The 17,281-nt window shown below is 40.4% G+C and overlaps 1 protein-coding gene across 7 annotated transcripts in view; it reads right to left on the minus strand.

Moving 5' to 3' along the window:
- Rabgap1l (RAB GTPase activating protein 1 like) overlaps positions 1-17,281 on the minus strand; it is a 587,625-nt gene that overhangs the window by 76,432 nt on the left and 493,912 nt on the right. Inside the window, exons 1-2 of one of the 7 annotated variants that reach the window (XM_085842459.1) lie at positions 13,911-15,121; positions 12,119-12,341 (exon numbers count right to left, since the gene is read on the minus strand). The exons of 3 other annotated variants lie outside the window; for them this stretch is intronic. In XM_085842459.1, coding sequence (XP_085698585.1) covers positions 12,119-12,229 — 111 coding nt within the window. In that variant the 5' untranslated portion in view covers positions 12,230-12,341; positions 13,911-15,121. Of the gene's footprint in view, positions 1-12,118; positions 12,856-13,910; positions 15,122-17,281 lie in introns of those variants that run through there. 3 more of the 7 variants (XM_085842458.1, XM_085842457.1, XM_085842455.1) reach the window with 3 other exon arrangements.

Here is a 17,281-nt window from a genome sequence, read left to right on the forward strand (position 1 = left end):
GGTGAGGGAGTCTGAGCAAAGTACGATGACATAGGTGCACAAAAATCTCAAAAAAAGATCCACATTCCAGTTTATATATTTATAAACATAAATATAATAGGTAGCAAAAACATTTAGTACAGCTATCAGTAGTATTATTAGGGATATATTATCATAAACACATAATCTCATTGTAAAAAGCTTTTAAAAATGATTCTAAAAGCAATTTAGAACTTAAGCGCACTGACAAGATGTCCACTGCAAGGACTGGGGACCCAGTGCAGTTGGTTGGATACTTATCTAATACGCACAAAGCTCTAGGTTTCTTTCCTAGCTCCTTATAAACCTGGCATAGTGCTTCACATAGATAACCTAAGTACTGGCTGTAAGTAAAGGCAGGAGGATCAGGGTTCAAGGTCTTCCTCTGCTACACAATTCACACAATGAATTCAAGGCCACCCAGAACTACATAAAACCCTATCTCCAATTAGAAAAAAAGGTCCCTAGTACACACTAACAGCATGGACCAAAAGGACTTTCCTACTGTTATGTAAATAGCACACATGATTTAGAACAAATTCTCCACTAACATTTCACATGGATTCAAACAGGTGGTATAATACAAATCTAGCTAAAGACTGGAGAGATGGTTCAGCAATTAGGCACACTGGCTGTTCTTGTAGAAAGAGGATGCATGTTCAGTTCCTAACATCCAGAGGTCAGTTCACAATCACTTGCAACTCTGGTTTCTAGGGATCTGAACCTATATGCACATGGTAAACATACATATGCTCAAGCACATATACACATACACAAAATCTATCTTTTCAAAATATATAGTTGAAACGACGGTGATTAGTGTGAAACAGTACGGAAGAATCCATAATTAGGTCTAGTCATGATAGCAATTATAACCCCCCAACCCCAAAGTAATATGCTGGTAAATCTGAATTCCCATTAGAATTTATTACATTTTCAGTGTGTGTGTGTGTGTGTGTAGCTCAAGTTTTTATTCTGCTGTGTAGAGTTCAGGATTAACTAGACTACTTAAATTATTAAGGAAATAGATATGATTAATCAATCTAGGCATTCCACAACATTTAAATGTATCAAAATATTACATGATACCCAACAAATATGTGCAATTTTTATTGTCAGTTAAAATCATTTAAAATAATTTATTTTAAATATTTATTTACATTTTATATGTATGTAAATGTGTGTCTTGGTTACTTTTCTACTGCTATAAAGAGACACCATAACTAAAGCACCGTGTAGAAGAGTTTTTAGGGGCTTGCCTGCAGTTTCAGAGACTTAGAATCCATGACTATCAGGCAGATAGGCATGGTGCTAGAACAGTAGCTGAGAGAGAGCTTACATCCTTATCAGCAAGCAAGAGGCAGAAAGCTAACTGGGAACTGGCTTGGGCTTTTGAAATCTCAAAACCCATACCAATCACACACCTCCTCTAACTGGTCTACCAACCTGGGCTAAGTAATCAAATATCTGAGCCTATTGAGGCTATTTTCATTCAAACTACTACAGTGTGTTTGTGAGAGTGTATGTTGAGTTAGCAGTTATCCTCAGAGGCCAGAAAAGGTTAGATGCCCTGGAGCTACAATTTCAAGTAGTTTGGACCTCCCTATAGGACTGACTGCTAGGAACTGAACTCAGGATCTCTGGAAGAATAGGAAGAGCTCTTAAACTGCTGAGCCATCTCTCCCACCCCCAAATGGTTTACTTTTTCCAAATAAATAAATAAATAAATAATTGAGGAATTAAAAACTAAAAGAGGGCTTCTATGTTATTTTTAGTCTGCTAGAAATCAGTATGTAAACCTTACAATCATCAGGGCTACAGTGTTATTTCTGTTGCTTGTTTAGAATCCCATTTCTAAGGCAGCGTAAGACCTCACAATGACTTTTAATACTACAGTTTGAAACTGAGCTTGAGCTTTGCAGTGAGTTTTTGACATAATACTGGTTTCTTTAATAATATACCATAATTTTAAATTCCTGTTACCCACACCTAAAATCTGAGTCATTTGATTTTAAAACATAATGTGTCGTACAAGATATAAACCCTTACTACTTCATCTAGTTTACGTAGCTCTGCTGCACAGCCTGACCTCTAACTTTCTCCCCAGTTTCATTTCTTACCACACTGATTCTGTTCCTACCATTTAGAGGGCTCTCTTCAGGTCCCCTCCCCCCAGTTGAGATACATTTTCCCAGTTTTCCCATAGCTGTTCACATCTCAGATGGCAGGAGCAGGACCCTTACTGGTGCACTACTCCATGTGAAGCCTGGTAAATAGCATCACTAGCTCATGTTTCTGTTTTGTGTTTCTCACTGTAAGACTCACAATAGGTACCACAAATTGCTTTGCACAGGTAGATCTTCTGTGCCAAGAACATAATGCAGTTAGCACACAGTAACAGATCAATGAATGTTTGGTTGATGATCAAACTAAATAAAAATGTCAATGGCCAATGCAGAACAATAAAAATCTTAGAGTGTTTTCACCTATTAGGAGTATAAACACATGAAACAGATAAATAAAAATTAGTGCGTTGTGCCAACTATTCCTGTAACAAACACTTCTATAAAAGAATATTTAGAATTGGTTCACTGTAATAGGAGATAGTCTAGGGCTTCTATGATGTAATTTTCATGAGGTCATCATCCTCAATGGGATGAGACTTTGTGGTAATAATTGTTTTGAGATCATCCATGCCCCTGCAAGTAACCCTTTATTCATGTTCCTAACTTTTCAGGACTGTCTATTCCTTCCTCCTCTGGAATTTCATAAGGATATGCACTATGGTCCAAATATGGCCCCACCAGTTCTTATGCTGATACTCTATTCTTGGCAGGATTTGGTCAGGGATCTTTGGGAGCCAAGCTGTTCCTGAGGGGATGGTTATTCTCTCACAGGAAAAGACAAAGGTAAGGAGGTTTGCTCTTTCTTTGCCCTCTGCCATGCTAAGCTACAAAAAGATAATCATCTGGGAACAGGAGGAGGGCCTGCATGAGAGTCCCACAATGCTGGCAGCCTCTCAGGTTTCAGTCTTTAGAGCTGAGGAAGTTACCCTCACCCAGTCTCTGGTACTCTGGCTGCACACTGAACCGACTAAGTTATTTCCTTGAAAATCTCCCTAAGGAAATCGTCTTGCCCTGCAGGCAGGCAAGCAGTCTTTACAAAGTAACTGCCAACACTACCTCTGACTCCATGTTTAGAGCCTGCCATTCCTACTTTAAGTCACTATATATATATATATATATATATATATATATATATATATACAGCTAGTTCTAGGATTATGGAATCTTCCTTCCACTACCAATCTCAGTGTTGTTGGCAGTTCACTCCCTAGAAACCTTCCCCACTTACTTCAGTCATAGCTAGTCAAGAAAAAAAGCGAAGATGACATGTCTAGTGTTTCTGCTTTCTCCCTGCTGAAACTGTCAGCACTGTCCCTACTGTCAAGAGCAAGTTCTTACTCAGGATCAAGAGGAAAGCAAACTAGTTTAGGGCTGTCTACAGAGGCTCAGGTGTGTCACAAACCAGGCTTCCCTCCAGCCCCAGGTCCCTCCTTTCCCCTGTGTGATCTTGGGGGAAAGACACTTAACTTCCCAAAGTCTCCATCTTATTATCCATTAGACAGAGATGACAACTCTGTCCCTACGGTAGGTATCAACCATAAATAAGGATTTTCATCTAAAGAACCTATGCAAGTGGGTTTTAATAAACTCTTATTAGTTATCAATATGACCCAGCTAGCCTCCTGCCTCTCAATAATCAAGGCAGAGTCCTTTATTTAATCAGTTTAGCACAATTACTGGGGATTATCCCTAATCTATTTTTCTGCACATTAGACTGTCTACTTCCTAGCTGTACCACCCAAGTACTTACTGTCTCAGTTATTTCTGCTCCATCATCTATCTTCAGGGGCATTTCACTCTGACATGTGCTCTTGGTCCATCACGTCTAATGGAGATCCTGTTCTCCTTTCTCCTTCTTCCTGTGGTCTCTACCTGTGACCTCCCAAACCAGTAATTGAAACTGTGTTTACTTCTATTCTCCCCAGTAACTGGCTGTTACCACTTTTATTTAACCAATAGTTTTAAATTTGAGAATAAGGTTTACATAGCATCACTTGATATACATGAGGATCTGCTCATGGGAGCAATCAGATCGGGGCACCAGTATTTAACATTTGAATACACAGCACACCAGACTAATCCCCAACACACCCACCAATTATTGTTAGAGTTACTGAATACAGGGAGCTAAGGGATCACATATACAGTAACAGAAACTATGCAGTTTGTTTGTGTATGTACAGTGAACTAAATGCTTGTATATTTTATAGTACAAATCCTCATCTTTAATCCCAGAACTCAGAAGACAAGGTTTTTTAATTCTATCTAGCACTTGGGAGGCAGAACCGGGACAGATCTATGCAAGTTTCAGTCCAGTCTGATCTATAAATGAATTCCTGTCCAGCCAGAACTATATAGTAGGACTCTATCTCAAAATAGAATTAAATTAAAATAAACACAAGTTCTATGACACACTCAGTCCCCAGAAGGGAAGTATACATATAAAAAGAACGTCTGGTCTCATAGGGTGTCTCCAGGAAGGAGGTTTATATGGAAACTAAAATATAGCACTTTTTAAGTGTAGAAGAAGCTATGTGGGCTGCTTTCTTAGAAACACAAATGAAAACTACAGAGCTTCTAAACAGATGTAAGGAGACAACTGAACTACTAGAGAGCCTTGTCTGGACTAAAGGGGAGTACATGGCATCTGAAAGTGTGCATGCTTCCTCGTTGGGAAAAACTCAGGGAAAGAGGAAGCTGAGGGCAGGTAATGTTGAGAAAGTGAGAAGGCAGGCCAGGAACCCTGTGCTGAGGCAGGGAACACAGCACACTGTGTGTGTGCTTGTAGGGATATTACAGGCCAGGTTGAGAAAACGAAAGAAAACAACCAAGAAAGTGGGGTTCAACAAAATGACTCATAGCAGGGGAAGGCTGAAAGGGATTTGGTGCTTATATATCAACAAAAAGTAACTAAGAACTTAAAAACGTGATAAAGAAGAATTTAAGCACACACAAAATATACAGATCAGTCTACCATACAGCTTCACTACCTATGTTTGGTGTCAGCAATCATCCAATATTTAGTCTCTTATTAGGTGCATGTCTGTCAGTTTCTTCTATGCTACAGCAGGTATTAGCATTTTGTTCTTTTGGAATTGGTATTTGCACTGCATTGTATGGATACACCACTGTGTGTTTAGAAATTGACCACATGATGGATCTTTGCATTGTGTCTAGATTGGCGCTATTGAGAATAATGTTGCTATGTTCAGTCATGCACTCATGGTTCTATTCTGTGTCATCTTTTACCTAAAGATATTGACTCAGTTTCTCTCCAAAAGCACACAGACATGTGAGTCAGAGGCAGCACTGTTATGAAGCATATGATGGAGCTACAAATCTCAGTGCTGCACAGCAACAGTATTCTGCCCCAGGAATGAGGAAGCAGGAGAACTCAGTGACAGAGAGAGAAATAAACTACATAGAAAAAAAAAGTAATCAGATGTCAGAGATGAAGGATGTCTGCCAACAGAAGACCAGTGCCAGGCTTGCTGCCTATCTCCAAAGTTTGCCCTTGCATTTCAAGAAGGACACACCCTGGCATCCATGCAATAAATTCCATGTCTTGCTTCATATAATACAGAATTCTTCTGTTAGGATCCTCAGAACCTTAACTCATCAAAATTAGTAAGTCAGATGGGGAGAGATTTGGTTCCCTGGACTAATTTGAAATTGATAAAAGGTGCCAAGATAAGAATATGCTAAATGACAATGAGAATAAAACATGTTCAATAAACAATTTAAATATGGAAGAATCTTAATTAGCTCTATAATGTTTGATTCTAGTCAATATTCGAAATGTTTATTCAGTGATGATTTAGAAGTAACTGCATTAATTTTATTATTTCCCTCATCTCTGGCATATGAAATTGCTCTGACTTTTTTTTTTTTCTTTTGGCTTGCTTGACGCAATTCATGTGCCAAACCACTAACGGGGAAGAAACTGCAGAATGCTTACCCTCCCCTTCCATCCACAGACCAGAGAAACTGTAGTTCCCTGAAAGAGGCCCCTTCCGTTGTTGGTCCAGTACTATTTTAGTAACTGTCAGTTAATATCTATCCAGAGCCAACATAAAATAGCCTGTGTTAGATGGTTAAGTGACTTTTGTTAAAGGTCAAGGTTAACTACTGATCAATCAAGTCTCCTTCAGAGATAGAATGATATTCAATTTCAAGATGTAAGACACAGTAAAGTCAAAATGGGTCATCTTTTCCTTGGTTTATTTTTGATATCTGGTGTGTGTGTGTGTGTGTATGTGTGTGTGTGTGTGTGTTTTACACAAGCTAGGCCACCAGGGAAGAAGAAGAAACCTAAAATGAGAAAATGCCTCCATCAAATTGGTTGGTAGGCAGGTGTGTATAGCATATTCTTGATTAGTGATTGATTTGGGAGGGCCCGGGCTACTGTGGGAACTACCGATTTGGGGCAGGTGGGCCTAGGTGGTATAAGAACAAGCTGAAAAAAACCACTGAAAGTAAGCCAGTAAGTAAAGTTCCTCCATGGTATTGCTTCAATTATTGCCTGCAGGTTCCTGCCTTGAGTTCCTACCTTGACTTTCCTGAATGGCAGAGTGTTACTGTACACTGAAATAAACCCTTTTCTCCCCAAGTTGCTTTTTGGTCACTATTTATCACAGCAATAGAAAGCAAGCGAGGGCACTATCTAACTTTCCTATTCTAACACCATGATCTCGTGGTAATTTTAACATGTTCCAATCAGTTGCTCTTTTCACAAGGAGCAATTATATCTTTCTAAGTGTGACTGTATCTATTCACTACAAGAACTAATGGACAAGTGTGGACTACCTTCTGACGCACACTGCCTTAATCAACTGTCAGGCACTTGCCAGCAATTTTCACCTGCATTTTTCTATTGCTGTTGCATTTTCCTCCCTGGGGCCCTGTGGTCCTTGCCTGCCCACATTTGCCACACTATTGCTTATGCAACTGAGCCTATCTTCTCAGTATAGGGGCTCATACACATTCCCCACTATTGGTCCTTCCAGCCATCCTGAGTTCAAGTGTCAGATCTACACAATCTTCAGGGTGGAATGCTTCCCTTTTCCTGTAGAACTGATGTCCTAATCAAGCAGGGCAACCCAACAGTCTCTTTCTCCTATCATATGCACACTCTCCTCTTCTACATCCCACCACACTTTATCTGCTCGGCTCCCTCCTTCCTTTAGACCTTCTGAAGCTCAGAATAGACCCCCTTTCCCAGTAGGGAGGTAACTGGTAAGAGTTCTCACTGAGCTGATACAAGTGCTCTTCTTTGGTCTTTACAGAAATCCAATGAGGATACTCCTCATTTCTCCAAAGAGGAAACTGAGACTTAGAGAGATACTGTAATTTCCTGGTAAGTAGCAGATGTAAATCTTGAACTGACACCCAAGTAACTTTTCCATTTTAACTGTGTGCTTGTGCTCTTGTATGAGGGTATGCATGGAGTCCAGAAGTTAACAATTTCAGGTGTTATCTTCAGGAGATGTCCTTTTGTTTTTTGAGGCAAGGTCTCTCACTGAGGCATGGGGCTTGACAATTAGGCTCTTCTCTTACATACGATCCTCTTCTCTTCCTCCTCCTCCCCAGTGCTGGTTGGCACTGTATACCACCACACCTGCCTTATTATACACTTGCTGGGGACTGAACTCAGGGCCTCTGACTTGTAGCCCAAAAGACCATGTAACTTCAAAGGACTCTAACAAAGCCAGGTATGGTGGCTCATACCTGTAATTCCAGCACACAGGAGGTTGAGGAAGGAGGATTGCTGCAAGTTCAAGGCCAGCCTAGACAACACAGTGCATTCCAGCTCATCCTGAGCTATAGTATAAGATCCTTTCTTCATCACCATCTTCCTCTTCCAAAATAAAGTTTGTTAAGCAGTCATCAGCCTTTCAGACTTTGCATGCATCGTCCTTGTTCACAATGGTACTCCCCTTCTTTGCCTAACAAACACCTGACCAGCCTCCAAAGCCAAAGTTACTGTTCTAGCCTTACTGTGGAGGCTCCTTCATCACTGCTTAACAGTGGCCATTATTCTCTAACCCGTTCTACCTCTAGCATCTAACAGGAGTCTCACAAATACTGCCTTGGTCCTTTCTCTTATTAGATAAGGAAAGGGGGCTTTGAAGGGTCGACATTTTATTTGTGCACAGAATACTGTATTAAAACATTAAAGCAATCTACATATTAGCACTTATTAACATACATCTGAAAGCAATGTTCCTTTCGTGGCCACTTAATAAACTAGAAAGTTGAAATAACCTGAGCAGACTATAAATGGACATTGAACCTGAAATATGTATGCCTGTTAAGAGTTTGCATTAGCTATTAGGCTTATTTGCTGTTTAAATATGAGATCATGCATTTTGAATTTAAATACACATTCAAAGCCTTCCCAGGAATACAATAAATGTACCAGGTGTGGCTTTCCCTGTCATTTATAGTAGGGAGCTATAAATAGTGGAAGCTGGGCACAGTAGTGGTGCATGCCTGGGGTTCTAGCTACTGAGAAGCTAACTTACTTGAGCTCAAGAGTTCAAGGGCAACCTGGCAATACAGCAAGACTGCAACAAAAAAGAAAAGCCTGCAAAAGAACTGAGAACAGCAGAGGTGAAAGAGGCTGGCCACTCACAGGGAGAGAACCTGGGCAGCCTCAGTCCCTCCAGTGTCCCTGTCAGCATTTCAGCTAAGTAAGCCTTGTATACACACAGGGAAAGTGGTGTTATGGTTTTATCTCTAAATACAAGGAGGCTAACTTCCAAACCTCCATTCTATATGCCAATTTGTTTATATTTTTATTAAAAACAAACATCTGGGCTAGTAAGATGGCTTGGTAGGTGAAGATGCAGGTGCCTGCCACCAACTGACAGTCTGTGTTTATCAGGACCCACATAATGAAAGAAGAAAGCTGACTCCCGCCAGTTATCCTCTGGCCGCATGCATGTGCGTGCTTGTGTGCGTGTGCATGCACTTGTAAGTAAGAAAAGGTTCAGTGTCCATATCTTAGAATCAGAAGTTTTTACTATTTAATAAATCAACATATTCCTCTTATGGAACAAAACCCTATTATAGGAAACACCCACTCCTGTATTAAATATCTAAAGAGGGTCCTGTAAGTTAGTATGGGAGTCACCTGCTTCCCAGAGTAGCATTAACTCAAATCAGGAGGCATTTTGCTTTATACTAAAGAAAACCTAAAGATTTTTGCATATGATTTTGAGAGTTCTTTTCAAACAAAGAAAAAAAAACCTCACTATTGAATGTAGAACCAAAAGCAAATGGCTCATGGGTAAAGGTTCCAGCCTCCAAACCTAGTGACCTGAGTGACCGCAGGGCCCACGGGGAAGAGGGAGACAAGTGGCTCCCAAAGTGGACCTCTCAGCTTTACATGCATGCACACACACAAAATAAAGTAAATGTGGGGCTGGTGAGATGGCTCAGTGGGTAAGAGCACCCGACTGCTCTTCTGAAGGTCAGAAGTTCAAATCCCAGCAACCACATGGTGGCTCACAACCATCCATAATGGGATCTGACTCCCTCTTCTGGAGTGTCTGAAGACAGCTACAGTGTACTTACATATAATAAAAAATAAATAAATCTTTAAAAAAAATAAAGTAAATGTGACTTTTGTGTGTCTTACTTTTGAGGCAGAGTTTCACTGTAGCCCTGCTGGCCTAGAACTCACACTAAAGCCTGCTTCTGCTTCCTCAGTACTGGGACTAAAGTCATGCAAACAAGCCCGGCTAAAATATAATTTTTATTTAAAAGTTTGCTACCCAAAGAAATATTCTATGCATTTTATGTGTAGCTTTTCGCATCAGCAGTTCTACATCAAATATACATAAATTACTGACAAATGGAGTGATTCTTGGAAAGTGCATTACGAGTCAGTCACACTCCCATGCTCTCTCTCCTACATGCCCTCCACTCCCTCGGAACACACAAATACAATGTCTGTTGTTACTGAGCAGTGAGATGTTCCCTGTGACTGTGCATCTCTTCAGCTCCTCTGTCCTCTCCCTTAAGTGTGCTCTGTCATTTCAGTTCAGCTGGCTGGCTGACTGCTTGCCTTTGTGTTGTGAGGGGCCACACAGCCAGAGTGGTTAACAGGATGGTTAGGTACTGTCACTGCGCTACAGCCACACACACATCTGGATTCATTTCTTCTTCCTTTGTTCTAATAACTCCTCTAAATTTTGAAGAGTCAGCTTAGACTCTAAGAGGATCTTGGTGAAACCATCACAAAGAAACAAAAACTTCTGAATACTTTGGGTAAGTTCTTATGAGGGACTATTATGAAATTAATAGATATAATGAAACTTAAATGTCTAAAACTTTCTTACCCTGATTCAGCATATATATTTTGATAGGTAGTTAACTTCACAAAATATGTTTAATCATAAAAATAGAAACTTTGGGGCTGGAGAAATGGCTCATTGGATAAGAGCATTTCTCATTTTCTCAGAGGACCTAGGCTTGACTGCCATCACCCACGTTAGCTCACATCCATCCGTTCTTCCAGTTGCAAGGGATCCGATGCCCTCACCTGACCTCCCTGAGAAGCAGGTGCATACTTGGTATACAGACATACATGCAGACAAAGCATACACACACATAAAATAAAATAAATCTAAAAGCAGATTAAAAACATAGAAATTATGTTTATTTTAATAAAACATGTCTTTGGCCAGATGATTCTCTCAATAAACACCTCTAGAAGCATATTATGGTTTTGATTTTGCTTTCATCCACCTAGTTATCTATGGTGCATTTAGGAAACATGATAGAAGTGGAGAGTCTAATGAAGCTCTGTGCACTCTTACCTACACGTTACTATCAACAACTCCAGCTTCCTTCTACAACACCAATCCCTCTACTGGGTCCTCCCGTATTTTTAGATGATTAACTCATAACTTTTCAATTATGTATGTCTAAGTTACCATTTTAATATAATCATATTGTGGCACAAAATTTTTTAAAAATCCATTAATACCATTAAAGAACGAATCAGTGGTGAATCCTCCCTCTCCGCCATTACCTTACTTTTTACTTTTATAGTTTACTCCGAGCAGCAGCTAAACAATGTTGAAACATTACATCTGGTTGGTGAAACCTATATGTCTCTTTGAATCAATCCAGAATTTGTCCCTTTATCTTTTTCATGGTAATTTACCACTTTGTAAAAACAAAACAAAAACAACAGCAACAACAACAACAACAACCCTGCCACATAGTGATTTTAGTGGTCCTGTGCCTTAACACTGCAGAAGTGGGTTTTCACACTGGTAAACCTGAACTGTCGTGATAAAGTTTTCTTTCTTTCTGCTGCTGCAAAGAGCCCTGCTACGCACAGCGGGCACGGCAACAGTACAGGCAGATTTAGGGGAGTGTGCTTCACAGACATGGAACAACAAACATTCTAACAACATAGCTTTCTATCATGCCAGAACACACATGCCAAGACTATAAGAAGGCAGAAAAATAAAAAAATGATTTAACAAATATTAAATCACACCTAAAAGTCTCCAAGAAGTTAGTTTGTTCTAGTTCTTCCTGGAGATAATTTAAGACCTGAAAGCTATTTGATTTTTTATTTACAAAGCAATTTGATTCAATTTACAAAAGTGACATGGCCCATTGAAAGAAATGCTCTACTTCAAAGAGCCTGAACAGAATGTATGAACCTGTATCTAGTTTTATAACAGTCACACACAGACACAAAGCAAAGTGGTATTTGGCATTCTAAAACTCTTCTCAACCTCACTACAGTAGCATTTAAAGCATATTACCGACATACAACAGTATTTTTTAAACAAACCAACTGAAAGCCTGCAGACCTCGCTGTGGCCTGTAATACAGTCAGCAGCAGTGCTTCCGTTTACCTCACAAGAACCTACCCCTCTCTTGCTATGGAAGGTGCCCATTATGTTACAGAAAGAGAAGGCCAGTGTAGTGTGCAAGGCGCCACCTACCATGGACCTGGGCTTGCTGGTGGCCACCAGGCTAGTGAGGAAGTCTTCATCATGCAGCTGGCTGAAAACATGGGCGTCATAGGCTACCATAATGGAGATTTCTTCCATCATCTTGCCAGTTGGCTTCTTCACAGCAGCTGCTGCTGCCCCAGCTCCAGACCAGACTATCCAGGGAAAAAGTCTTAGGGCAGCTCAGTGCACACACCCACTTGAGAGCCAGGGGCTGGGTGTCAAAATCCAGCGGGAAAGAGAGGAGGAAAAAAAAAGGCAGCTGCTATCACAGACTTGCCTAGTAATTCACCCCCAGTGGAAACCACAAGGCCTCTTATCTCTGCAGGAAGTGTACACCATAAACACCTGCATCTCAACCCAGCACATGAGACCGTCAGGCTGGGAATCTTCTTTACACTTCAGAAAACAGAAAGAAAAAGGGTTCCTTACTAGAAATAGCCTATATGAAATTCCTCCCAAAACAAAAGTTGATTTATGTTATGTCCTTGGTAACTCAGACAGTTTCAAACTGTTCATCTCTTCATTATTATTCACATGAAGATTCTTCTTGGAAGAAGAGCAATTTTTCTTAAAGCAATCAGAGCTTATTTTTCCTTATTCTTAGAAAATAAAAAGATGATAAGCCATTATTATTTCTCAGAATTTATAGAATTCTTGGTGCAGTTAAAATTTATCTCCTGAAGACGGAAGGGGAAAAAAAGAATTTTTCTCCCTCCTGAGTAATTCTGTTAAAAAAAAGTACCAAAATATAAAAATGAAACAATTCATTTGGGGCATCAATACCAGTTGATAATAATTTTCCTTTGTCCCACTAAAAATACAAATATCTGATGTGATTCTGGAGAAACACAAGGGTTTCATTTATAAACTGTTTTTCTCCCTGCTGATAAATATTCTTAGTCCTTTTTTATTTAAAGTTAAAAGTTTCTTTTAATTACTCAAACTAGCAGATAGTCACAAACTATCCATCCCTTAGTTCCCACAGGTGGTTTTTGGAGGGCAGCTGGAGATGGTAAGCAGGCTTTATGTTTTCAGAAGGAAAGTTCTCTCAACCACTAAGATAAATCACCCATGCTTATTCCATGCACGACAGTGTAGGCAAAGAAAATGGAAGGCAGGAACGTTCCTCCAAAAGCATGTTACCTGCTCTTCCCGTGCCTGCCCTGAGTATTACCAGTACAATAGTACTGAGAAGTATTTTCTGTTAGTATTAAACATTAATTTGGTGACATCTGTTAAAATAAAAAGAAATACTGTACTTTAGGTTTTATCACCAATACCAGGATTATATTATCTATATTCGCTGGCTTGTGAGAGAATGGGTAAACAAACTCAGAATGCAATCTAGGGTCTATTTTCCTAGGTTTTCCTAAAATTCTTCATATCCCATAGCATGTCTACTTAACTAGTATCACCTTGCGCCATTTAACCGTGACCGTGGGAGCTCTGCAGTCCTGTAAGCGTTCTGTGGTAAAGTGCCTGCTCACAGAAGGGCAAACACCTCTGCTAGGAAACGGCCAAGTCTAATAGGCTTACTTAAACAGAAAATGCAATATCTTAAATAAATTCTCATGATTAAAACAACTTCAAGCTGTGTTTGACCCTTCCGGGAGCCAGTAAAGCATTTTCACTTCATTTTCCCCCACAATGCAGCTTTGTGTTTAGAGAATTACTTTCATTAAGAATTCCCCAGCACATTTATCTTAAAGATAAATAGCCAAGTAAAAATTAAAAGATAATCAGGACTCAAGGCATCATGAATTATCCGGGCAGTCCATACCTTCTGAATTCCTTTCTATCTTTTCAGTAGTATTTTTAAAGATAGCGTGGACCTCGTCATATTTTCATCAGGGCAGCAGACTTGGAGGTTTACCTCGCAGCGTGGCTCTCCAGATGTGAAAGCCAGAGCAACTGCTTCCCCTCTTTCCTTTCTGCAGTGACTCAGTGCTGCCACTCTGATATCTGAATAGCACCAACAAAGACACCTGTTGTGAAAGGTAACCAAACTACTTCCCATCATGCCTTTCTTTGTGCTGGCAACCGCCCAGGGGCAAACAGGAATTATAACCTCACTTGAGCAGTCCCCTCTGTGCCCAGCGAGAGCACATTTAGAGAAACAATAGGTAATCTGCTTGGTGAGGAACACTTAAAGCCCAAGGGGGAAAATAGCACCGGGGAACAACAGACCCAGGCACCTTAAAGGTGCTGCATATTCAACTAGTAAGGCTTAAGGGATCAGAGAATCTGTGCAAAAATCGATTTCTAGGACAACTGAAGATTGTAAAGATAGTTTTAACTTTACACAAAGGGTGGACAAACAATTCTATAAGCTCAAACCTTACTTCCTTCAAGAATTCTCTAATGGTCCCAGAGACTAGAGTACTCCTGACAGGCACTTCATTTCTAAATCCAAATGCCCATCTGTCCACCACAGTGCTTAGATTCTCTTGAGTAACACTGACTAGGATTTCCAGCCCCTTCTTTGTATTTTTGCCATTCTTAAATATGCCCTAAAATATACATTCTGGATCTTGCTAGGAAATGAAGGCTTTTTCTTTACATAAACAAAAAAGCATGCTTTTTGAAAACTGATGATCTTAGGAAAAACTTGTTGCTGTACCGATTTTTTTCTTCTCCAAGACATTTTCTACTGACTCTGAAGCAGTCTGCTAACATTCTCCCCAACTTCAGCAGCTTTTGTTCACTGTCCCGTTTATCACTCGTCTTTCAGTTTCACCAGACAGACACCCTTCTTGTGACTCCCCCACTGTCCACTGGGTGCCTGAAACCCACTGGATCATCTCCGAAGAGTTCCTGCAGTTTTGAACCTCACAGTATGCCACTGACGTTGGGTAGAGAATTACCTGGGACCAAAGATGCAAACGCTGAGGACACCACCACTTAGTGTATCAACAGGCAGCAGAAAACAAAGCACTCCTGGTAAACACAGGTCCCCAGTTCAAACAGGACCCAGCTAGCTGTCTATCGCAGAGCGACTCCTTTAAACTTAGTTTCCTCTTGTCACGTAAATTGAGAGGGAGACTAGATCAGTGGTTTCCCCGGTATGCAGGAAAAGCAAAAGCAATGTGTCTAGTTTCCATCCACTAAATGGGCTAAATGGGGGATTTCAAAGAGAGAAAGCCTTTTAAGTCTCTGTCAGAGTAAAGTGCAAGGGGTAACATGACATGTAGGTATTAAGAACTCCCCAGAGTTGCTAAGTGTTTCGATAAATTCAGTCTACTTTGATAGACAACTGGAGATTTTCCAATATCAAGTCTATACCAAGAAAAAGGGATTCAAAGAAAAAGCAATTCTGCCATGTTCAGAGCCTTTCTGCTTACAATCAGAGTAACTAAAATATAACTTGAGAGTTTTTCAGATGTGGTCATATTTTAAGATTTAATCACCAAACCTTTTAAATTAACACACAAAACAATGGTTTTCATTCTGGCCTGTGATACAAATGCCACTGTGCCTTGTTCTTAATCATACCCCTCCTGCCCTGCCAGGCACACCCTCCCTGCCTGGCTCTGCTGGTCTCTTTTCTTCCTGCCACTTGCTTTAATGTCACACTATCCCATTACTGTTTTTTGTTGGGTTTTTTTTCTCTTTCCTTCCTTCTCCCTTAAAATCTTCCTCTTCCCATGGTTCGTTTTCTACATTCATAATCATTCACCCTCATGTATGCACAGATGTTTCTACATGGCACATATGTGTATAAACATAGATTTGAATCCGGAGCAGCATCCTGCCATAGTTTTAAATGCTGTTTTAAGAAGATGAACTGAGGGGTAACTTGCTCTGGACGCTGTTGTCCCCCAAGTCATCTTTCTAAAACTATACTTTTAAAAGAAAACCACATTTGTTTCTCACTAAATCCGTTTGAGTTGAATACCACATCCTAGCCTTCCAAGAACATCAGCTCTGAGATGTCATAGTTAGAAACAGGAACAGCCAACATGAAGCTTAGGGAAAGCATAAATATGATGTCCTTTTCCTAGTCCGAGCTCCCTCATATATAGCACAGCAAGGGTGCTATTGTGAAAACAGAACTTTGTCATCCACCAGGAAGCAAATGCATTAAGAAACTGATCCTGCTTCCAAAAAAAATTCTCTCACTTCATGAGGGTGCCTGCAAAGACTGTCCTGTCTCCAGCTCTACCTGTTGAACATGCTCATCATGACTACCATAAAATCAGGTCAGATGGAGAGGAGAACAGAAATACAGCCCAGAGGGCCGAGGGTCCAGTATGCATATACATGGGGCTGAGTGAGCCCCAGAGAAAACTGCTGCTTCTGCTTTGTGACCCTCACCCCCTCCTTCGAGTGCACCCTCATACTTGGTTTTAAGTGCTCAGGACTTCATGTTAAGGGATCCCCCAAACCATGAAATGCCACAGGGTTTATACAGAAAGCTCGGTAAGACAGTGAGCTCTCTCACTAATCATCAAAGCCCAGTATTTCTCTCTATACTCAAATCCAAGCTCTGCACGACCAGAACAACAGCAATGAGAGCCCCTAGAGGAAAACAAGAAAGCTTTCTAGAGTGCTAACCCTTTCAGTCCCCGACACTGAGAGGAGAACTGCTGAGACAAAAGTTAGAGAAACCTTCTCTTTGAAATTGGACAGAGATAAGGAAAGCAAACCATTATTCTAGTGTTGAATTCCAGCCTTTCAGCTCATTATCTTCCCCATCTTTGTGAGCAAATGCTGAGCAAATCCAAAACCTCAGCAAACATAAAACACCAACCCCAAGGCATTAAGTAAGAAAAGAAACCCAGGAGGACATAAATACCTGCGGGACAGGCTCCCTGGGTCACCTCCTGCCTCATTTGCATCGTACCACAGAGAAAGGGTGAAGCTGAGTCCAGAGGAGGAAAGAATGTCCCTAACCAACGACCCAGCTTCCCTTCTTAATTAAAACACTAAAGTCCAGAGCAAACTTAGCCAAATTAAACTTGCCCTAATCAGCAACAAATGTGCTAAGTGCCTTACACATTCACTGATATTTGTTGTCATTCTGAAGGGAGACTATTTCAGACCGACCATAGATAGCCCTTTGAGCAGACTGCAACTGAATTCTTACAAGTGACTTTACCTTAATTTCTACAGCATTCTGTGATTTACTATGCTTTCCTAGTAGCCAAAACA

Source organism: Mus caroli, unplaced genomic scaffold (assembly GCF_978045245.1).
Source record: "Mus caroli unplaced genomic scaffold, Mus_caroli_1 scaffold_1, whole genome shotgun sequence".
Lineage (NCBI taxonomy): Eukaryota > Metazoa > Chordata > Mammalia > Rodentia > Muridae > Mus > Mus caroli.